The sequence below is a fragment of the Apiospora marii genome (assembly GCF_038362585.1).
Source record: "Apiospora marii strain CBS 49790 chromosome Unknown utg000011l_segment0_segment0, whole genome shotgun sequence".
In the NCBI taxonomy this organism is placed as follows: domain Eukaryota; kingdom Fungi; phylum Ascomycota; class Sordariomycetes; order Amphisphaeriales; family Apiosporaceae; genus Apiospora; species Apiospora marii.
Window position 1 is genome coordinate 3,052,579 of NW_027117382.1, and position 22,923 is coordinate 3,075,501.

The window sequence follows — 22,923 nt, forward strand, 5'->3', positions numbered from 1 at the left end:
AATGAGGGGGGTTCCAAACTTCTTCAGTTTAGCTAGGCAATGCGGCCATGTCGGGCAAGTTGAGTTGATACTTGTCCCGATTGCGCGCTAAACACCCCATAATACCAGATCTGTAGCTCTCATGCGTTGTTTTCTTTTATAATTCATTTTTCAGTGTAAATGCATAATTTTAGGAGGAAGATAATGTAACACAATCTTGTTTTCTATCCAGACCTAGGTGCACTGTAAGTTAGGCGGTGTTAGGCGTTTGGAGGGAAGTAAGCTAGAGAGACTCAGCGCTGAGCGATGAGATCACCAATCAATTAATTGACGAAGCAACCGGTTGACCCGGTGCGCTGGTATAATGCTTCATACCTAACTCAACACAAATTGATGTTCGCTATGTTAACACCCTGTGGGCATTGAAATTCGTATAGACATCATGCTCATATTATCATCCAATACGAAGCAATGATAAGCCAAGCGATATCGATATGTGGCGAATATTTGCTTGTGGCATAAATGCATCGGCAGGACTGGGGGTTTGGGCTGGCAAGCTCGCACGACCTTCGGCCATGATTCTCGAGAATCTTGCGCGCGGGTTTACAAGCGAACCAGTCAATTGGAAGCGAATACACGTTATAATTGATTATTTAATTCTTACGACTGAAAGAGTTTACACAGTACCTACTGCTTCCTGGGGCATGTAAGTACGGGCTGAAGTTTGTGACAAGCTGGTGATGCAGTTGCACAGGACAGCAGCTATGAATCAGCGAGACTTAGCAGCTAACCTTGCACCTACAAAGGAGCTACAGGCTTGAAGTTTGGGTTCGTCACCCCACTATGGCCATTTCACCGCTTCGACGGTACAGTCCCCCAACAATTCAAACCAAACGAGACGACCTCCTCTTGCATTACTTACTCTACCAGCATATATATTCAAATATGCGCTGAGGCTTAAGCATATCACCATTCTTGCGGACCACGTTTCAATTTCGTGAAGGAGCTACCATCGGTTTGAATTTTTATTCCACGTAGCAGCAGCCGCCATGGGTCATAGACTTGGCAAGCTTCACGAGCCCCTGAGAGACGTTCGCAGAAGTTGTGAATGGAAACATCGTTTTCAAGTGCACCAATCTCCTGTTAATTGATAACTTGTCCCACAACCCCACAAGGCTTGAATCGACACCATCAACATCCCAAGGAGCAGGTCTCGGTAGAGCAAGCCACAGTTTGTCGTCGCCTTATACGGGATACCCACATCTACCCGGCTTGGAGAAAGACAGCCGAGTTGTCGGGATCCTGTTGAATCTTTACCCAAGTATTGGGAACCTTGCAAGTCAAAACCAAGACATCAATCCGTCGCCAAAAGCCGAACCAAATAAGTGGGTATTTTGATTTGGGACTGGTCGTTGATGCTTTCCGCATATGCAGAACTGGCCGGTCGCGTTCGACTTGCTGCATTTGGGGCAACCGCAATGATGCTGTCTGTCTTTGTACAGCTAGACAGAGTTAGGGCCCGACCACCAGATAGCGTACAGCGGGTGGTAGAAAAAGTACAATGCTGACATGGCTCATTAGCGGGGAAATGAACCCGCGGGTTTCTTAGTTGCTGCGCCGCACCCTGCAAATTACATTCAGAATCTGACGTGCATCGCCAGCTCAAATGCGAGACAATACCTGATGGATCCTAGAGACGATCGAATGATTCTTATTAGACTTTTGGATTGCTATTCATACTTGAGTACTCATGGCTCGCAATGTGTTAGGAGGAGGGGGGGGGGGGGATTTGTCCCGCCGTAGAGGGACAGAGCATTTCGCCTTTGTGCAGCCCAACCCCTACATTTGCCTAGCGAGCCCTGCGCCGCATAAGCCATGGTGCCGGACGGAGAGGCGGCAACGGTTGGACTGAAGCCGGTCGCACCCCGCCTGGACGATCTGGCTCATCCAAGATGTTTTTGGCGTGATGAGATGGAAGGGCGTAGTGGGAACGGATCGAAGAGTGGATTCAGTGCTTACTGCTCCGTTGCCTCTTAGACAAACAAGCAATTGAGCCAAGTTAAACATCCGTGCAAACCATTCATATCTACGATGCCAATATGGTGTCTGCTGCGCCTGGCTGCTTTTTGGAAAAAATGCAAGAGGAAAAAATAAGACGAAAAAGATAAGATCCAATGCTGTGAGGTCTATCATGCCATGCAGCACGCAAGAGCATGGATATATCACTATTAATGGAGAACACCTGAAATTAGGTAGGTGAGGGGCCCTCCTGTCGGCTCTAGACTCTAGGCCCCAGCGCCTTGCAACCACACATCCCGTAGGTTCCACTGAGTGCTAGATGTATGCAATTTACTGCATACATTCGATATTTCAGAGCCGCCGAGGCCATAAGACTGACCTTGGAACTTTACAAGATATAGACAGTTGTTTACTCAAATATAATCCTCTGTCGCTGTCGGCAAATGGCGCGTGGCGGAGGTTCATGTGAAGCTCGTGGCTTGGTGGAACCGACGGCTGGCTGGCGCCACCTACCTAACCTACTACCGTCTGGTGTAATACTTAGCTGAAAGAGATCCTGGATCACGATAGGCCCCTCGATATTAGTGCTGATGCGGACCTGGGCGCACCGCAGCCTATTACATACGAGCAGCGCATACAATTGTGGCCAGACTGTACCAAAATAGCATCCGCTAATAGAAGCTGATTTGGTCCCTGGATTGCTTTTTACTGGTGCTGTCTCGCCAAGTTTGCAGAACCGAGGGGGGTGGTACAAATTCCAAACTTCCTATCTAATTATCATTATACTTGCGACAAGCGGTCGTCAACTCTTTGACGACATGTCGACTAACTACCAGCCAGTCGACGACTATTCGTCGCATCGCAATCATGCGCAAGGCGACGAGCACTTCCACGAGTCACACATGACGGACAATGATGCAGCACAGAAACCGTCCATGTCGGCCAGCTACTGGCCGATCGACGGCCAGGGATCAGCATATCAGTATCCTCACGACACCAATCAGCCGAAGAATGGAGTTTATACCGACAATCTCCCACTACATGATCTACCTGGTTATGACCAATATGGAGATACGAGGTCCAACCCAGTTCCCAGTGGTGAGAACCCGGGAGATGGCAGGAAGCTGCGGGCACCCAAAGGCACGAGGATCCCGCGTCTCTGGATGTGGGAGCTCATGGCCTCGGCTTTTAGCCTTATATGCCTAGTCGTCATCGTGATAGTGCTGCTTAACGAGGACGGCAAGCGCCTGGACGGGTGGGCTCTCATGATCTCTCCCAACGCCGTCATCTCCTTCATCACGACACTGGCCAAGTCGTCGTGCCTCCTGGTGCTCGCCGAGGTCATTGGGCAGCTTCGATGGGTGCATTTCGCCACGGCGCCCCGGACCTTGAGCGATATCCAGGTAAGTGGCTTGGGCTCCACCGCACCCGTCGAGAGCTAGCACCGCTTAGCAGCATCACTAACCTCGCCCACAGTTGTTTGACGCCGGTTCCAGGGGCCCGTGGGGTGCGCTGCAGCTGATGTTCCGGATGAAGACCGCTGCGCTCCTGGCTTCGTCGGCTTCGCTGTTGACCATAGCCGCGCTCGTGATCGACCCGTTCGCACAGTTGGTCTTCACCTTCCCTACCCAGGCGACGCCGTCATTACAAGGCCCGGCTGCTTCGATCAATCTGGCACATGTCTATGACGCTGGCACGTCGGTCACCCAAAACCATGGTCCCCCATACCCCGTCGGTAGGTCTGAAGGCTGGCTTATAACTTGATTCATGGAATGACCATCGAGCCGTAGCCCAGAACGCGCCGTTTCAATTGCAGAGTGCTGTCATCTCTGCCGCATTCGGTGTCGCCCCCAGATTTGACCTCACTTGTCCTACTTCGAACTGTACTTTCCCACCCGTCAGTACACTTGGCATATGCAGCACGTGTGAGGTAAGCGACTTGTTCAACTATGGTGGAAGTAGGAGGGATGTCTATAGGCCGAGACGCCTAAAGCTACCTCTGAGCACCTTACATGTGGACATTCCTGGAACAAGACATTGACTGAAAATGGATCCCAGGACGTGGTAGACAGAACCAACACAACCTGCCACCAGGACAAGAAATCGGGCGCCACCGTCTGCAATACGACTGTTCCGCGTCAACTCCTGCCGCCGAGCAACTTCACTTGGAGCGTTTCCAGCGATGCGGCTGGGTCGTACGCCGACGTATGGAACTCTTCGAGCGGGCCCGCCACACCCAGCATGGTTACAATGTTGACAGGTTATGGCGAACCTGCAGTCCTCGCGGCCTTCACGGCACTCAAGCTGGACAAGAGCCTCTTCAAAGGTAATAATGCCAGGCCCACGAAACCGTCCCATGTCAACCAGTGCATGCTGGCCTACTGTATGAAAACATACAACAACATCACAGTGAACAACAGCAGGACAGACATCGGGGCCGTGGATGAAGCAATCATGCACATCTCCAGCCACCAGTTCTTCCTCGACCCCCCTCAAACCGGCAACTACCTCTTCACCATGCAGGCGTACGCCGACGGCCAGACCTTCGGGCCAAACTACACGATGAACTGGTTCGACCACCTGAACCTCGGGATGTACATGAGGGACATCCTCAACAGCACCGTGGTCCTCAACGTCGGGACCTACCAGCCGGGCTACGGCGGGAAGATGGCGCCTTCTTTTGGCCTGGCCATGTACAACGCGGACAACCTGACGACCATGGTCGGGCAGATCGCGGACAGCATGACCAACTCGATGCGGAACGACCAGAACAACATCACCACCCTCGACGGGACCACGTTCGTCAACGAGACGTATATCCATATCGAGTGGAAGTGGCTGGCGCTGCCCATCGCGGTCTCGGTCCTTTCCCTGGTGCTGCTGATCACCGTCATGATCAACTCCAAGTCCCACGGTGTGCAAGGTGAGTCTTACCCGCTTCTCCCTATTGATGGAATCTCCGTTGCTGACCGTATAACCCCCATAGTCTGGAAATCTTCCAGTTTGCCGCTCCTGTTCTACGGTCTGGAGGGCTGGACCAACGAGCATACTCACGGATTCCAGAGCCCGCATGACTTGCATCAGAGGTCAAAGGCTATGAAGGGCCAAGTCACGTTGGATAGTAACCATCCGGTCTTCCTGAAAGATGGATTGTATCGTACAGATTAACCTACTCAGTAGGAGTGATCCTATGGTATTGTACGACACCATTTTCACTCCTGTAATTGGTATACAAAACGACAGGACTCCGTATATAGCATCTTGAGATAATAAATTTACTAGTCAGTAGCAGATGTCATGCTTTGTCATCCGTTTGCTAGGTGTCCCTTTATCATACGGCAATCGTGGCTTGTCTTCATTAAGCAGTGGCGTCCACTGATCTTAGCAAATCTCTGAGACCGAGAATAAGCGAACATACTGAACGAACTTGGTTTTATTCCATACTTCGTGGCACGGGAATTCTGCTAACTGTGGCCCACCCAGTGTCGTGTACTTATGTGGCCAAGGAATGGGTCCAGAAACCACAAATTCGGCGTTTGCTTCACCATGAAGGTGCTGGGAAATAGGTGCCGAGAAAATGGTGGGGAGCTTTACGCGAAACCCTTCACAGTTGGTAACATTACCCGATGTACTCGACCTTTTGCCATTTACCTCTGCCGACCACAAGTACCCGGGCAGCTGGAAGACAATTCGAGCTTCCAAAGTCGTTTTCACCAACAGATGCGCCAGGGTTACACAGCATCTGGTCGCATGCAGGTCGGATGTTACAACCGGACCTTTAGCCAAGATTACCTGTCCATTCTCCAACCGCTACCCCTGTCGCCCATGCAGATATCCGGGGAAGATGTGGAGGAGTGTCCAATTGTGCATCACCTGGAAGCGCAGTGGCTTGAGGTGATATCTGACAGCGCATCTTCCACCCACCCGCGGCCCTATGAGATGGCGGGGGAAATATGCAACTAGAAACTCCCACACTTTACGCTCCCGACGGGTTCGGTGTTTTTCATTGCCTGTTTCATTTCCACTGCGAATTGGGACCGGGTTTCTCTCACACTCTGATGCACCGAGCCGATGCCGAAGACAATATGAACCGCAGATGCGCCCGGATTGAAATTGCAGTTGAAGCCACAACATGATTACTTGAGTAACGCCAGATCATGGAAACCTGGTGTTTGCTCCCACTTTTGGCCACGGTTGATGGGTGGCCTCACAGCCTAGATAGACCAATATAACTGATTGCGCTCTCCCATTTGAAGTTTCCAACATGCTGAGTGCCAACCTCGAAGTGTGATTTCCATTGGCAAGATTTTGGGCTTCATGTTCAACAAGCGGTTTCTGTGGGCTTCAATGGAGATCTCCTAATTCTCAGCGAACCATGGCTTTGATACCTAACGGCCCTCTCCCGACCGAGTCTACGGGCCTGTCGACCTACCCCACGACCGCATTGCAACAAATTGGGTTCTTTGTGGTATTCTTCTTTCCAGCACTCTCACTCGCAGTGGTCTCTCTTCGAGTATACAGTCGTTTCTCTGCTAGGACATTTGGATGGGATGATGGGTTTATCGTGGCGGCCATGGTACGTGTTTCCACGACAAGCCTATTAGTTGCTTGAACACAGCATTGAAAGTATAGCTAACTCCCCACTCAGCTAACGGCTTTGGCCGAAGCCGGCTGCAACTATGTAATGATGAAAATGAACTACATCGGAGTCCACACCTGGCAGATGCCTCTCCAGCCCATGGACCGCCCCTGGAGCCAGGTCTGGGCCTACGTGGTCATCATGCTGTACAATCCGCAGCTCGGCCTCGTCAAATCCTCCGTGTTGTTCTTCCTGCTGCGACTTGGGGGACACAAGCCCGGCATCCGATGGTCCATCCACCTGCTGAATATCTCCAACATTCTACTCATGATATCCGTGTTCATGGTCTCGGTGTTGACGTGCGTGCCGGTGCGCAAATACTGGCATCGCGATGCTCCGGGTCACTGCAACAACGAAGGCCTGCAGTACATCATCACCTCGTCCATCACCGTGCTGACAGACATCCTTGTGGTGATGTTGCCGATCAAGATCGTCGTCGGTCTGCAGATGCCCAGGCGACTGAAGATGGGTCTGATGTTGGTGCTTACCCTCGGCATCATGTAAGCTCTACTCATACCCAACCCAAAAATGAGAAGCAACCCCTGTTGCTGAAGATAACGCTGACATGAATCCTCCGCTTTGTATCAGTGTCAGCATAGTCAGCAGCTTGCGCCTGTTCTGGCTCATCGAGTACCACTACGGCGGCCTGTTCCAGAAGCCCGACTTCTCGTACGACATCCGCTTCGTCTACTCGACCGTCGAGTGCAACCTGGCCATCATCTGCGCCTCCATCCCCGCGCTGTCGTCGCTGCTGAAGAAATGGTTCCCGAACTTCTTCGCGAAGCTCACGAGCAGCAGCCGTGATCGAAAGGGCCAAAGCCCCCTTTTCTTCCGGCGCGGGGACGTCAAAAGCCTGGCTAGCAGTAAACCGACTTCGTCGCACGTCATCCGGACATTTGGCGGCGGCACGATCATCCTCAAGGACCTGCCGGCCAGTCCCCAGGCGAGCTATCCGTGCTCTCCCCCTGTATCCCAAGGGAGGGGGTGGGGGCGGTGGCGATAGTGACGACGAAGGGGCATTGTTTGAGGGTTACAATATATGGAAGACGACAAAGGTGGACGTGAGCTACAATGATGCTGGGTCTGTCAGATCGGGGGATCTGGCAAGGTCGGCTTCAAAGTTCCGTTATCAGCAGAGCATGCGGGCATTCTCAAGTCAGTAAGCAGTTTGACTGCGTGAGCATGGTCAGTGTCAGCCTCTCGGTACTAAGGATGGGAAACACAGCTCTGGTTGCAGCAGAGTATCATGAGGTTGGATCGTTTACTGGATTGATGGCTCCTGGTTTTGAGCCGTGGTGAGCAAGGAGCTGGTCTTTACCAATGAGAATCATTAATACCCCTTTATGTCATGCAGCCATTTAGTGAGGTCATTGAGCCCGAATCTTGTGCACGGTCAGCATTTAGGTCATAATGTAGTCAGCATGCGGTGGCGTTTCGATGCAAGCCCATTAAGCCTCTAGGCGAATGCAAGAAGCAATATTTCCCGGAGTGGTTGCATCCCGGACCAAATTCGCATTGCACTGCAACATTCGTGCATGGGGCGCTGACCACATGGGTGGTGAATCACCACCTCCTCATTACAGCGGCCCGTGTACCGTATTACACCGTCTGGAGCATGAATCCCCAATTCCCGCTCTGATAGTTTTCGAGTCTCCCTTGCGTCCCTTGAAACCCGACGAGGCAGAGATTCTGAATCGGGCCACGCTGTATACTATGACTAAGAAATCTTGATATGGGGTTATTTATGGTGCGATGGCAATCTGTATGGGTACCCTGCGCGGAGATCTGACCGGTGATTGGCCAATTGGACAGATATCCCTTTGGTTACCCCAGCCATGCCTGACAGCCGAGCCAAGGGATTCGCTTAAGGGGTAAAGATGCCGACCATTGCAGGATAATTTTCTATCCGCTGGTGCATGGTAACGTCAACACGTGGGTGGCGCAGACTCAATGGCACATGGAACACTCGACTTTGGTTCTCCTAAATATGGGCACTTGTATAGGCAAGGTGAGTGAGACATGGGGTGCTCGAGGGACTGCCTCGCCTATGCACCATGCGGATACTTAAGAGTCCGGACCGCGCAAGGACAGCGTCCCATTGTGCCTAAGCTCTACTTCTCATGTATAGCCTGCAACAGATTCGAATCAAATCAACATGATGCTTGTCAGTCTCCGTAATCTGTTTTTGCTAACTTCGTCTACTCTGTTTGGGTACGTTGATGGTCATCCTCACACCCGCAAAGGTAACGATACCGCTGGAACCGCTGGCACCTACGACTACATCGTCATCGGCAGTGGGCCCGGCGGGGCGTGGTCGCGAGCAACCTGGCGCTGGCGGGCCACAGCGTGATGCTGATTGAAGCCGGCCGCGACGCCAGGGACGACCTCTCGACCACCATCGCGGCGCTGTCGTACCCGAGCACCGCCGCCCTCAGGTGGCACTTCTTCGTCCAGCATTTCGGCGACGACCAGGAGCAGGAGCTTCAGAACAACCATCTGACCTGGACCTTGCCGAACGGGTCGTACTGGGTCGGTAGCGGGGCCCGGGCGCCCAAAGATGCCAAGTTGAATGGGGTGTACTACCCTCGCGGCGCCACGTTGGGCGGCAGTGCCATTGTCAACGCCATGGGGACGTTTTTGCCCAACGATGCGGACTGGGACTACGTGGCGGATATCACTGGTGATGAGTCGTGGTCGTAAGTAAAACCAACGCAGCTGCCAGTATGTCACTCCATCTGACAGACTGGATAGATCAGGAAATATGAGAACAATCTTTGAGAAAGTGGAGAAGAACCACTACCTACCACGCGGTACCCGGGGACACGGCTTTGATGGTTTCATGGACACCCGACTAGGGTCGCCAGACTACTATAAGAGGAGCCCAGGGGCGCTATCATTTCTAGGATCATTGGCAAGTGCTCTGCTCGGACGTTCTGACAGTCCGATCGGCGGGAAAGAATTGCTGCCGCTCTTGGGTAAAGATCCGAACTTCGAAAGTCCCAGGAGAGACTTCTCCACTGGCTCTTTCGGGCTGCCCATCCACACCACGGAACATGGAAAGCGTTGGACGCCTCGAGACTTGATCATGTCTACCTTGAACGCCAAAAAGGAAGACGGCTCAAGTAGATACCGTCTCAAGCTGCAGCTGGAATCTCTTGCCACTCGTGTTCACTTTGACGATGATGGAAGGGACCACAAACCGCGAGCGGTCGGCGTCGAGTTTCTTGAGGGCGCCATGGTCTATGCCGCTTCTTGGAACCATGATGCGGAGAACCCGCCCGCGGCCACCTTGAAGCGCGCCTACGCGTGCCGAGAAGTCATTGTCTCCGGTGGGGCCTTCAACTCGCCCCAGCTTCTGCAGCTAAGCGGCATCGGCGACCGCCAACACCTAAGCTCCCTCGGCATCCCCGTCGTCGCCCACGTCCCCGGCGTCGGGCAGAACCTGCAAGACAACCAAGAACTCCCCGTCGTCGGCCACGGCCCCGCCAACTTCACCACGGCCCCGGACCCCGCCGCAGCGAACTGCACCTTCGGCCTCCCCGACGACCCCTGCGTCGCCGCCTGGCGGCGCGGCGAGGGCCCCTACGCGGGCCCCCAGGGCAACAGCGAGTGCGCCCTGCTCCGGACCCAGCACAGCCCCGACGGCGGCCGCCGCCGCGACATCCTGACCTTCTCGCCCCCGACCACCTTCCGCGGCTTCTGGCCGCCCACGAACCAGACCGACCCGGGCCTGTTCACGGACCCGCCCACCGCCGTCTCGCGCAGCATGGTGCGCATGTCGCCCCGGCCGCCTTCGGACAAGGCGGGCGTGCGCATCACGAGCCGCGACCCGACGTCGCCGCCGGCGATCAACTTCGAGCACTTCCCCGGCGGCCTCGACGACGCGGACGTGGGGGCCATGCTGGACACCGTCGCCTTCGTGCGGCGCGTCTTCGCGGCCGTGCCAGCGCCGTTCGGGCCGGTGACCCCCGTCGAGCCGCCTTGTCCGGCGGGGGTGTTGTCCAATGGGTATTGCCGCGTGCGGGAGCAGGATGCGGCGTGGGTGCGGGCCCAGGCGTTTGGGCACCACGCCACGGGGACGTGTCGGATTGGCGCTGGGGACTTTGACGATGAAGAGGACGGGGAAGATCCGCTCGCGGTGCTGGATTCGCGGTTCCGTGTGCGTGGGGTCAGGGGGCTGCGGGTGGTGGATGCGAGTGTGTTCCCCAGGCAGCCGGGGGCGTTTCCGGTCTTGGCGACGGTTATGGTGGGGCAGAAGGCATCTGAGGTGATTCTGGAAGATGCCTGACGGGGAGGCCAACTGAATCACTGTCGAGCTGTGTGCGAGTCCTCTCTAAATATTTGTGTAGTGTGCTGGATAGAAGGAGAATTCATCACTAGGACCTTGGGTTTTCTCTTTATCGACATGAACCAGTATATGAATTATGGTGTTCATGTCGACCTTGAAACATGAAGCCCGCCTAGGGTTCGATTACCTCTAACCTCTTGAGTTTGTACTCTCGTATGCATGTGACGTACTGGCCTGCGAGTAACAGTGAGACACGAACTGCAACCCTGACGGGGTCAATATCATGCAATACGATCAGTTCGATTCTGTTTACCATAACTAAATGTTCTTTTCCTCTCGAGGCTTCTCCCAGCCACTTCAGTCAAAGTCTCTAGATAACAAAATGCAGTCGTACGCGGTACCCCTATTGTCTCGGCAACCCAACCGAACTTTAGAAAGCGGATCCCGGCTGATCCACCATGCGACCCTAGCGGACGAGTCAATGCCCGGCAGCCCGGTTTTGGAATATCGCAAGGCCACAACCTTAATCCGACGCCAAGGTGGAGCAGCTGAATGACTCGTGGCCTGGGTATCTGAGCTCATCCTTACCATGGCTTACGCCCGCACCAAAGACCCCCTCTTCCCAACTACGACAGATCATCATGGCTGCAGCGACCGCCACCGTTGACGGCAAAGCTAAACCTGATACTGGGCTTCAGGTAGGTCTTGATCCCGTGCCCCTTTTCCAATGGAATATTAATGTTCGCTAGGAGGACCGAAACGTCGTCGATGCAGAGTTTAATCGTTGGCGGCCAAAGTATCACCTGATCGCTCCCAGGGGCTGGGTTAATGACCCATGCGCGCCAGGGTATGATCCCGTGAACGAGCTCTACCACGTCGGTTTCCAATGGGTCCCGACCGGTGTCGAGTGGAACAACACCATCTCCTGGGGCTCAGCCGTTTCGCCCGACCTTGTCTCGTGGACAGTCCGAAGGGAAACGTCGCTGGAGCCTACCCCAGACGCCGATAAGCTTGGCGTTTTCACAGGGTGCTTGTCCCCCGTGACTGCGAAAGCCGGCACCATCACGTCGTTTTACACTTCGGTCACGCGGTCGCCGATTCATCACGCCTCGCCTTACTCGTATGGCCAGGAGTTGCTGCACGCCGCTACGTCGCCCGATACGGGCAAGACGTGGACTCGGTACGAGAAGAACCCGGTTCTGCCGGGGCCGCCCGCCAACCTGGACGTGACGGGATGGCGCGACCCTTTCATCGCCCCGTGGATGTCCATGGCAAGAGTACTCGGTGATCCGCCGGCAACACTGTACGCTCTTATCTCAGGAGGCACGAGGAACGGTGGCCCCACGTCATTCTTGTACAGACTCTCCCCCGAGGCGCTGTACGACTGGACATTTGTCTCCACTCTGGGCACGATGCCCAAGAGCTCCTTTACATCTGGTGATCGATACGACTTCGGATCGAATTGGGAAGTTACCAACTTCATCTCCTTCCCCAATCCCGACTCGGTCGCAGCGGAGGACACTCAGCTCGATTTTCTGATCATGAGCGTCGAAGGAATGGCGGAGACGGGCGTGTCGTCGGGGCACACGGAGTTCCGAAGGGACCACAAGCAGATGTGGCTCTGTGGCCAACTGGAGCCGGGGCAGGATAGGTCCGCCGAGATGACATACGGCTACGGTGGCTACCTGGACCATGGTTGTTACTACGCCGGAAACTCCTTCTGCGAGCCCAAGTCGCAGCGACACATCATTTTGGGCTGGCTCGTCGAGGAGGATCTGCCGTTGCAGAGGCGGCAGGCTCAGGGGTGGAGCGGAATGCTGTCTTTTCCGAGGATGCTGAAGCTGCAGAGGCTGGAGAACGTCTTCGAGCCGACTGAATCCAAGATTGAAAGTCTCAAGCCGTTTGGTGTCAGGAAGGTAGCGCCGCAAACATACAACCTCACGACGCTTTGCGCAGTACCTGCCGGCAGGTTGCAGCAGCTCCGACGGAACCACCAGGCCTTGGACCCACGAACGCTGTTGCCCCAGGCTGGCACCGACGGACTTGATCTGGCTCATGGAAACTGTTGGGAGTTGAAGGCGTCGTTCGGGCTCACCCCTGAAACCGAAGCCGTCGGTCTCGTTTTTCACCACTCAAAAGATAACCCGGCTATCCGCACCATCATCACGTACCGGCCCTCGACTGAGACTCTCACCATCACCCGCCGCCACTCCACCGTCCACAGCGACATCAATACGAGCGAAGAGACGGCGCCGCATACCCTTTTCAAGTTCCTGGGTCCCTCTGACTCCTCGTCTGGTACCGATGTTTCTTCGACAGCGCCGACACCACGTACGGAGCCCCTCACGCTTAGGGTGTTCTTCGACGTCAGTGCACTCGAACTGTTCGCTAACGAGAGGACGGCCATCTCGACCCGGATCTACCCCGACTCCGGCGCTTGCTGTGGTATTTCTCCTTTTGTGGAAGGGGGCGAGTGCGAGATGTCGCAGTTCGACTTCTGGGAGATGGCACCCAATGTCCGCATGGAAGAATGATGGGTATGTGAGTTGAAAACAAAAGGCACAGATATGTTGCTGTTGATGGACACCTCAATAAGGTTGATCAAATTAAAATTTATGTCAAATCCTGCACTGTTCCCTCTGTGTCACAACCTTATACAGGTCATCATCAAAATCGCCATTCACTTACTCCTCTTCATTCCCATTCGCTTTTATAGTCTCTTCCTCCTCTCCCAGCCAAATGGGATTCCCTAGAATCACCATCTCCTCGTGCCCCTGCGGAATGGGCCTTTCGAGCCTGTCGATCTCGTCCTCAGGCTCCCCCTCCTGCTTCTCGGGCGACGCAATATAGTAACCCTGGTGGAGCAGGCAGAGGCGGTACCCGTTCTGAGGCCCGTGCCTCCCGGTCTGGTAGATGGCGAAGAGGATGGACCGCTGCGTCTGGCCCGTCTCCTTGTTCCGCATGGCGTGGGAGAAGATGTGGTGGCGGACGCCGTTAGGGCAGTTGGAGATCTCGTCCACAGCGCTCGAGTTGGCCAGCTCGCGCAACATAGAGGTGGGGAGGGGGGCGGCGTCGGTCAGGATGTGGGAAGACATTTTGGCGATGAGGATGGCGATGGGTGCGAACCCGCCTGCGTAAGGGGTAGGTCGGCTCTTGCTCGGAACGAGTGATCAGCTCTTGCTGGGGATATTCAATAGTTTACTGGAACCGTTTCAATAGAAGAAAACACCAACGCTCTCAAGGCCGCTTTACCGTCTCAAGTGATACCTTTATTGCCAAGACAGGATTCTACAGTGCAAAACTAGAGCTGTTATCGGAGAACAGGACGGATTTCAAGATGTGAACGACTACTACCAAATCAGGTGCCATTATGTCAGAGCTAAACTGTGCCGCTTGAAGTCCGCCGTCACTCGCCGTGAACCTGGCCGGGTGAGTCATTGGTGTGGTTCCTCCGCGGTAGATCATGAAGATGGGCGCTATTACCATGAGGCTTAGAACCCTATTTGAGGCCTTCTTGGTGGGCTCACATATCCAAATAGAGCCAGCAGTGAAGATTGTATGAAGAAAAATGAATAGTTCACGCTGCTCGGTCCAATCCCACTGATGCGCCTACGATATGCGCCACCTCCTTTACCCCCTGACCTGAGATGCACCGCCACACAAACATCAATTAGCCTCATCCTGAAGTCGCCTAGCGCCAACAAAAGCAAAAGAACACAAGATCATTACAGCAAAAATTGCTGGGCTGCTGGCTGAAACAACTACCATGAAAACTGCATCAATTAAACTGCTGGTCTAATTGGATGGAGGATGACTGTCGCATTACTGCTAGCTCGGCTGACTCTAGGCAGCAGCAGCAGCTAGGGCTGCCACTACCGATTGAGACGCTCAAGAATGCATCAGCTCTAACGGATTGGATTGCCATTCTGCTAATCTCATTGAAGTAACTCACCACGTATCTCTGTCTGGAAGCCACCGCTACCATGCCGCAGCCATGTCAGCACAAGACGTTGCAGCTCGAGCCCAGCGCGTATGCCCGCGAGGTGGGCTTCGAGTGGGCATCGCCAGCGCAGCGCCTTGCTGCAGCCACCAGGTCGGGACGCGTCCCGGTGCTTCCTGATGCATCAGGTAGCTCAACTGGGGGTGGTCGCCGCAGGGCTGATGTACGCGCCGACAAGGTCGCGCGGGATCTGCTCGCGTCCTTCCCGGGCCCCTTGGTGCTGCCTACGGACGACCTGGCATGGGACCCGGAGTATGAAAGGCAGAGCTTCCAGTCCTGGTGCGACGACGAGACGCGTAACCGGCCGACGCGTGCGCGCAAGACGCTGTACGTGGCGGCGGTACCCGAGATCACCGATGAAGTAGGCTTCATGAGGGAGTGGTTGCGAGCAAAGCCTAAAGCAGGTGCATCATCGTCGTCGTCGTCGTCGTCGTTTCCTGAGCTGAAAACGCCAGATCTCGATGACTACGTCGCGTACCTGAGCGCCTTCTACCACGGATTCGTGGTCAAGCCGTTTCCCCAGAAGCTGCGATTCGTGGCGTGGGAGCAGAAGAACCGATCGAAAAAGTACCAATACATCGGTCTGGCCAACGAAGCCGGGACGTGCACCCGCATCCGAGCGCGGGTCTCTCCAGATGGCGTGTTCAGCAAGCAGCTCAATCTCGAAGACGTGCTTGACGCAGAGATTTCCCTGCTGCCGCACGACGCGTACGCAATGGCCCTGCTGGTGGATCACGACCTGTACGAGGACGAGGAGGACGACTTCTGCTGCGGGCGGGCGTACGGATTGAATCGGGTCTGTGTCGTGTCCACGGCCAGGTACCATCCGATTCTCGATGAGGGCGCAGGCCAAGAAAACACGCCGCTGGACCTCGACTGCGAACACCAGTGCCAGCAGGCGCAGGAACAGCAGCACTGGTGGCCCGCTTCGCACTGCAGGGCGTTCGTCGAGTCGCAGGTTGCCGCGGCCGACGTTCACCGCGGTACGCGCATTATTAATAGCAGTACAGTGTCGGTCAGCAGGGCGCCGATGCGCGCGGCGATCCAGGCGGCCAGGCGGGTGGAGCCCGACGACACGTCCCCCCAACCCTCGTCGAACAGTGCGGAGCCGCTCCGGACCCTCTGGCTGGCGCGCTTGGTTCGCACGGTGTCCCACGAGCTGGGGCACAACCTTTTTCTGGACCACTGCGTGTACTACGCGTGCATGATGCAGAGCACCACCGGCATGGCCGAGGACCTGCGGCAGCCGCCTTATCTCTGCCCCGTCTGCCTCGCCAAGCTCAGTCACAAGGTCGCCGTCGAGCTGCAGGGCGGCTCCGACGCCGCCAGAGCCGCCTGGGTGCTCGACAGGTACGAGGCGCTGGCCCAGGTGTGCGATCGGTGGAAGGAGGTCGGGCTCTTTGCCGGGTTTCAGGCGTGGCTGAGGGCGCGGATTGAGGTCATTCGCGATGAACAAAAGCATGTCGATTGATTCGGGGGCCATTGCCTTGTAGCTACCCTGAATTATTAATTCACTAGCTCTAGCTACGGGATATAGAAGTTCGTTAAAACGTAACGGAGGAACGCAGCAAACGAGATTCAGATTGGCACCCGCCATTGTAGACCGTGCCCAGAACAGAAGAAGTGCCCAGACCAGAATAAAGATAGCTATCAAGCAGAAGCGATCTCCATCACGCTCTCCGCATCGCTGGGCACATTGTTGTCGTTGATGTCAGCAGCAGGCTGGCTCCGGCGACCTCTGCCTCTTCTTCTGTCTCTCTCCTCCTGCAACGCCGCCGCCGCCTCCTCCAGCGCCGCCCGCCGGGCCTCGGCCTCGTCCTTCTGCTTCTGCGCATTCATCGCCCGCTTCTCGAGCCTCGCCTTGCGGACCCCGAGCTTCATGCGCTTGGTCCCCTCCTTGGCCGCCTGCTTGGCGCATTTGGAATAGGCGTCCTTGCGCCGGGCCCGTTCGGTCGCGTCGCGCACGGCGGCGATGCGGCGGTCCACCTGCTGCCGGCGCTCGTGGGCGCGGCGTTGGCGGTACTCTGGATGGGTCTCGGGCGCGCCCCCCGGGGCCGCAAGGGCCATGGCTTGATCCAGCTCGGCTTCGTTCAGGCGGTCCTCGTCTCCGAGCACGCGCTCGATGGCCTTGCGGCTCGCGCGCCGCTGCAGCTCCAGGCGCTGCAGGCGCTCGCCGCGTCGCTTGCGGCCGGCGGGGTCCTTGCAGTCCATCAGCCGCTCGGTTTGGATCTCGATTTTGTCGGAGATGTCGATGTGGTCGTAGATGGCTTTGTAGAAGTCGCGGCGGGTCCCGTCCTCGGCTAGACGGATGAAGGGAATCGCACAGAATCAGCAAAGTGGTCATGTAGGGCCCAATCTGGCCTTCCAGAGTAGAAAGTACCGTAGTATCATGGGTAGGAATATAATGGAAACCAGGAAAAGTGTCGACAAGATAGAAAATTGGACAGAGAGAAAAGCAGGCTTACCGTGGTCATCCTGGTTGATGATTCCTCGCATGTGGGAGACATTGGGCGACAGTCTGCGTCTCTTCCGAGCAGGCTGCACCCCGGCAGAGGAAATCTCGCGATCAGAGTCGTCGAGGGAGGAGACTTCAGAGTCCGAGTCAGAGTCCGAGTCACCGCCACTATGGTACACCGTGTCTGCATCCTCGTCGTGGAACTCGCTTCTGTGGCCACTGGCACTGTTGCCAGAATCGTCGATATCGATCACCATGGCATCATCGTCGCTGCCGGTCAAATCGTAGACCTCGGGGGGAGAAGGCGCGGTATTGGCAGGAACAGCCGGCGGGGCGGAAGGGGCGAGCGGGATGTCGTACAGAGAGATTTCGGCCTTTACAGCAGGCGAAGAGACAGGTTTGATGTCGCCGACGGAGGGTTTGGCCTTTTGGGCAGCCTCGGTCTTTACGTCGTTGTGAATGTCGGGCTTCACTTCAACTTTCAGGTTGGGAATCGCGGGAGACTTTGGCATTACCAGTTAATAAACAAAATTGTAGAAGGGACAAGAATTTGTAGTTCGGAAGAGAAAGTGTACATAACTCGTCTGGTGAAGACCGCACGAAACGGTGGGAATAATGAACATGCTTTGTAGATCGGGCGGGTTTGAAGAAAACAAAAACAAAACAAAACTCACCTGGTCGTGGCCGACACCGTCACCGGCAGCGTCTCTGGCACTTGCAGCGTTGCCTCTTAGGCCCTCCGGCAAGGATCTGAAGTGCTCAAGCACAGCCTGGCGGGCCATTTTATTTTCCATGCAGAGGCCTCGCAAGACATCGTGAAGAAAGGCCCGGTCACTACCCGCGAGGATTTCCTCAATGGCGGGATCCATGGTTGCGCGCAAGATATCGGAAGCGAGGAAATAATTGTTGGTAGTCGTAACGGGAGAAGGTGGGGTGAAAGTTGACTGAGAGGTCGAGACAAACGTTAGAGTCAGAATCAGACGGGTTGTTGAATATGAGCTCGGACTGGATGTTGAATGCAGGGTCCGATGAAAAGTTGATCAAATTGATTGATCGAATGGTCGACGGGAATGACCGTTGTGAGGTCGGAAGGAACAGCAGTTGCTTGATATCTGGTTCCCAGTAGAAGGTTGTGTGATGTGACGAACAGCTTGTTTAGTTCTTGGTCAAAAGTCGCAAGATCTGATTACCAGAGTCGGCAAGTTCTTGGCATCGAGATTGCCAGACGAGTTGGGCAGGGACACAAATGTTAAGCCGGGTCAAGTTACGATTTTTGGAGCCGGAGCTGGTTTCGTTTTGTTGAAAGTCAATGAGGGCAACCAAGCTCAGGCGTAACAGAAAGAATGCCAGAAATTAAACGCAAGGTCTCAATCAAAGATATCAGGGTCAGGTGAGGCTGGTTAAATAAAAAGAGCCGTCAATGACGGCTAGATGGCACAGAGATCGAGTAATCTTGCACAAGCAGTAGAAGAAGAGCGAGGGACAAGTTACAACAGTCACAGTGTTGCAATTAAATAGATTGAATGTAAGGTCTTGATCGAAGGGTTTGTCGTCAGCTATGGGCTATTGCGAGAAAAACATCTGGCGATGAAGACTGAGGCGGCAAAGAAATTGGGTGATCCTGTATGAACAGTAAAAGAAGACTCCGAATAGAAATCCTGTGAAGAAAACCCTCCAAAATTAATGCAGTGGCTTCATCAAGGTCACTTCGATTGTTGGTGGGTTGAAAGGGGAGAGAAGGTCGACGACAATGGCAATTACGATGTAGAAATGTTACTGTGGTAAGTAAATTTATGATTATTTTACGTTATAGTTGCTTCAAGAAGGCTTGGCTGTCAGAGCTTTGCTCTTGTAAAGCGACACCGAGCATTTATTCCAAGATTGGATATGAGTACAAGAAAAGGTTCGCCAACGAGCATGTTGTTTCTTGGAGGCTGGCTCGGTCTTTGATTCCATGTTGGGAAAAGAATATATATTAGGGCCAACGGGGACAAGTGCGATAAGACGGGTGTCTGTGATCTCCAAGCGCTCCCATGCTATTATAACTCGTATAGTGCTAGAGAATACAATAAATTTAATACTCTATATATGTTCTACTATAGTTTGCTTTTAAAAGGGTACCACCTGCACCATTAGAAAGTCTAATAGCTGCTATGAACTTAGATAACAGGACTAGAATTATGAGTCCCACAGGTAAATAAGGAAAGAACCGAGCTGTGAACTTATATGTTGGCCTCGTAAGAGATTTAACCAAAATTATCCATCTTACTAGACTTTCTCGACGATTCCACTTGGACGAGGTCAGGAAACAAGGACGAGTTCTCCAGACTATAATTAACCACTTCGAGGTATAGAAATCTAATAGGTGCTGCCTTTTCTGCCCCAAGCCTCCATACTTAAGGAGTTGTCCCGGAGGCTCTGATTTCAAGGGCTATCTTGCATACTTCTATGAGGTCCCTCCTCCGATCGTCAAGCTATCCCCACTCAACATGTTCATGCATTTGAACGGCGTAGCCGGCAAGCCGAGAGCCACCCTTATAATGGTGCAGATCACAGTGTAAAAAAAGCCCTTTTGGGTAGCAAATAAAGTTATTCTCCGGTGCTTGCAGGAACCAACGGGGTGAAAAGTTGGCCTGGAATGTTCTCCTCTGTCAGGATTTGTGACTGACCACGTGCAGATACTCAAGTGGCTCTCTAAAGGTGGATGCGGTTCTAGTTCCTGCTTTTGCTGTACTACGCCTACTACACCTACCACACCTTCGGGCAAGCAAGATTTTACTATCCACTTGAGCTATCTAGTGGTGTGGAAGGCGAGAGATACCTTGCGAGAGTCTTATATCATATGGATTGGTAAAAAGGATGTGCTGATATATATCTCTAAAGAGGTCACAGATGCAAGGATCGCATCCTTGGCCAGGAGGTAAAAGATGCAGTAATTTACAAGGCTTAGACACTTGCCTCTTCAAAGGGTCCAATGACATCTGCTTGAAGTGTGAGTCACAATATGTTGTATTGCTTTGCTACGTCGAGTCTGCAGTCACCAAGATTATGTGTGAGTGCTGCCCTTCCTTGATATGATTGGAGGATCGTCTCCTACCACTCCACATAACCAAGTCTGGGGTGAAAGGTGAGCACCGATGTGGAAGAGAACCAAAGTTGCTGGCCATCAGAGTGAGAGGACGAGTTAGATGATGTGTGGCCATCGTCTGGAATATCCCCATCTGACTGAACCGATGAGCGCCTTCAACCACCACAAGTCCGCACCAGAAGTCCGCACTGCGGACTTTCTTCTGCCGGGATAGATGTACGTAAGAAATAAAAATAGCAAAGTACGCAGAAAACTCTGTCGGCGTATGATATCGCAGGAGATAATGGCGCCCTCTGGGGTCAACCATAGATTACTAACGTACGAGTTCAAGGTGAAAACTCTACTCGGCCAAAACCTACCTCCATTCCCCAGTTCGGCAAACGGCAAGCAATCCAGGCAGTCTTGATGAAAAATTTACTAAACTTGTTTTTGAGGAGAAAACCACCGATGGCCCAATCGACGTTTGAAGAGGTGGCAACGCCTGGAGTTGGCCAACGCGAGATCTGAGCCAATGAGCTACCCTCTGCTTGAATTGAGGCCCAAATCTGACTCGAGAGTACCTGGAGAAAGTCTCATGCAGCACAACCACGGCTGCCCAAGTCACACACCTGTCATGCCCACTCTGATTGTGATCAATCAATCTCTCCAAAGCCAGACCCCCGTATCGTTCTGAGACTGGCAGCAGGCAGAGATTTGCTCAATCACCGCGCATAACGCGGAAGAAGACTGCCGACCGTAAAAAAACAACGTGATTCATGCATCGTTTCTCCAGGCTGCTGGCAGAGCAACTAAAGAGAGATATGGTTCCTCGGAGAAGGTCACCAGCCTTTTTAGGAGCCGCAAGGGGGAGCAGCAGGAGCAAGCCTAGCTGAATGAGGTCGTATCACCGCAACTGCTCCTACGACCGCTATCTCCGATGGGGTATTTGGCATTACCCACAAGTCCCATCGCCATCCATTGATAAAAGTACGGTAGATAACGAGCGACCACTCACTCCGCGTCTTACGCGTTCCTTGGCTGCTTTATGGGCTTATTCCTACATAATATTGACCGAAATCTGGTAATCGGGAATGTGGGCAGCAATCTCAACGCCGCTGCATACACATGACATGTCTCCCACACCGAAAACGAATTTTGGCCGGGTTTGGGTAAATCTGTGCGTACCTACATACACGACAGAACAGACAGCTGCTTTGGCTCCTGGGACCCGGCAGATGGCTGGAGCCCCTGCAAGCTACATCCCGGCAGGCCTTCCCCATACCCACCTCGAGCGAAACGAGCGACGCCAAGGTGGACCCGGCAGCCCACCGGCTTACTGCAGAGCTAGCAATAGTCGACGGGGACCTTTTCTAGAAACCCACCTGCAGTGTTTTCTTTCGGTCTAGACTGGATGGACTATTGAGGGCAGGCGCCGTAGTAAGTCGAGAAGGGCAAAAACACCTCGGTCACCCACGCACACCGTGCACCGTGCTGCCAAGCTCGCCAGGCCGAGCACCGGGCAGCCGGGGAACACGTTGGTGAGCGTCGAGATGGAGATGGAGCGACCCCCTGCATCCCGATTGGCCGGGGTGGAGCCGCCGGAGAAGAAAAGTCGTGGCTGGATTCCTGCTATTCGCTGGCAGCGGGCCGGCCGGTGGATGGCGCAGGAATCCAAGATGGAGAATTCCCCATTCCCTACGAGTCTACCTAGGCATTTTGCTTTTCTGTCCCGTCCGTCCCTTCTCCCTCAGGTAAGGTAGCGAGCGCGGTTTCTACGGCGTTGCTTTTCCTGCCTCTCTACAGTAGTTTGAACCCTGTTTTCTGTCAGACGGTTGAAAAAGCAGTTGCGGGAAAGCAATAATACTTGCTGTATAATGACGGAATGACGCATGTGAACCAAACCAACGTCAATGCAGAATGAGGGGGAAGGGCGAGGAAGGAAGGAAGGAATCACACTTCGTTGTCAAGCACGGACACAAGCGAGCCTATTCTATTCGTATTCTGCTGCTGCTTGGGCGTAGGTAGGGTGCTGTTGGATTCTACTTGTACCACTTCACAAGCCACGTAGGCTGACCGGCTTACCACACCACGGTGCACACAGCCTCTTTCGGTCGAGGCCTGATGTGGCATGAAGGGCATGAATGGCTTCCGTGCCTCTAGAGCCCGGCAGCATACTCGCGGCTCCTCAGCCCGTGGAGTCGGCGGTGGCAAGCGGGCCACTCACGGCGTCTAGATCCTCGCGCAACACTGGCCCGGCTCCAGAAAAAGAGGAAACATCAGATTGTCGTAATGCGCAGTTTTCTTGCTCTCGTTCGTTCGGTCGCGACCGAGGGAGGAGGAAGGACGACGACGCGCAGTTTCGCATTGACACGACGTTTCGTTGGTTGGGTTTGGGGGGGCCCGGTGGTTTCGTGGCCCAAGATGTGGTCAATAGGAGGGCACGTGAGGTCTCATTGGACGGACGAGGGTCAACATT

At 54.2% G+C, this 22,923-nt stretch overlaps 7 protein-coding genes across 7 annotated transcripts; 5 read left to right on the forward strand and 2 right to left on the reverse strand.

Annotated features, from left to right (window-relative positions):
- Positions 1-2,816: 2,816 nt before the first annotated feature.
- Positions 2,817-5,166, forward strand: PG985_014053 (uncharacterized protein; the record flags this gene model as incomplete). Its single annotated transcript, XM_066833819.1, has 4 exons — positions 2,817-3,401; positions 3,475-3,733; positions 3,789-3,928; positions 4,057-5,166. The coding sequence occupies 4 exons, from the start codon at positions 2,817-2,819 to the stop codon at positions 5,164-5,166; spliced, it is 2,094 nt and encodes a 697-aa protein (XP_066678559.1).
- Positions 5,167-6,373: 1,207 nt separating this feature from the next.
- Positions 6,374-7,640, forward strand: PG985_014054 (uncharacterized protein; the record flags this gene model as incomplete). The annotated part of the gene is made up of 3 exons (XM_066833820.1): positions 6,374-6,574; positions 6,647-7,137; positions 7,226-7,640. The coding sequence occupies 3 exons, from the start codon at positions 6,374-6,376 to the stop codon at positions 7,638-7,640; spliced, it is 1,107 nt and encodes a 368-aa protein (XP_066678560.1).
- A 1,152-nt stretch (positions 7,641-8,792) lies between these two features.
- Positions 8,793-10,925, forward strand: PG985_014055 (uncharacterized protein; the record flags this gene model as incomplete). Its single annotated transcript, XM_066833821.1, has 3 exons — positions 8,793-8,801; positions 8,933-9,333; positions 9,380-10,925. The coding sequence occupies 3 exons, from the start codon at positions 8,793-8,795 to the stop codon at positions 10,923-10,925; spliced, it is 1,956 nt and encodes a 651-aa protein (XP_066678561.1).
- Positions 10,926-11,566: 641 nt separating this feature from the next.
- On the forward strand, positions 11,567-13,459 carry PG985_014056 (glycoside hydrolase family 32 protein; the record flags this gene model as incomplete). Its single annotated transcript, XM_066833822.1, has 2 exons — positions 11,567-11,623; positions 11,675-13,459. 2 exons carry the CDS (start codon positions 11,567-11,569, stop codon positions 13,457-13,459), a joined length of 1,842 nt encoding a protein of 613 aa, XP_066678562.1.
- Positions 13,460-13,609: 150 nt separating this feature from the next.
- PG985_014057 (uncharacterized protein) lies at positions 13,610-14,020 on the reverse strand (the record flags this gene model as incomplete). The annotated part of the gene is made up of 1 exon (XM_066833823.1): positions 13,610-14,020. The coding sequence occupies one exon, from the start codon at positions 14,018-14,020 to the stop codon at positions 13,610-13,612; it is 411 nt and encodes a 136-aa protein (XP_066678563.1).
- An 888-nt stretch (positions 14,021-14,908) lies between these two features.
- On the forward strand, positions 14,909-16,396 carry PG985_014058 (uncharacterized protein; the record flags this gene model as incomplete). Its single annotated transcript, XM_066833824.1, has 1 exon — positions 14,909-16,396. One exon carries the CDS (start codon positions 14,909-14,911, stop codon positions 16,394-16,396), a length of 1,488 nt encoding a protein of 495 aa, XP_066678564.1.
- Positions 16,397-16,575: 179 nt separating this feature from the next.
- On the reverse strand, positions 16,576-18,249 carry PG985_014059 (uncharacterized protein; the record flags this gene model as incomplete). Its single annotated transcript, XM_066833825.1, has 3 exons — positions 16,576-17,225; positions 17,391-17,883; positions 18,055-18,249. The coding sequence occupies 3 exons, from the start codon at positions 18,247-18,249 to the stop codon at positions 16,576-16,578; spliced, it is 1,338 nt and encodes a 445-aa protein (XP_066678565.1).
- Positions 18,250-22,923: the final 4,674 nt, after the last annotated feature.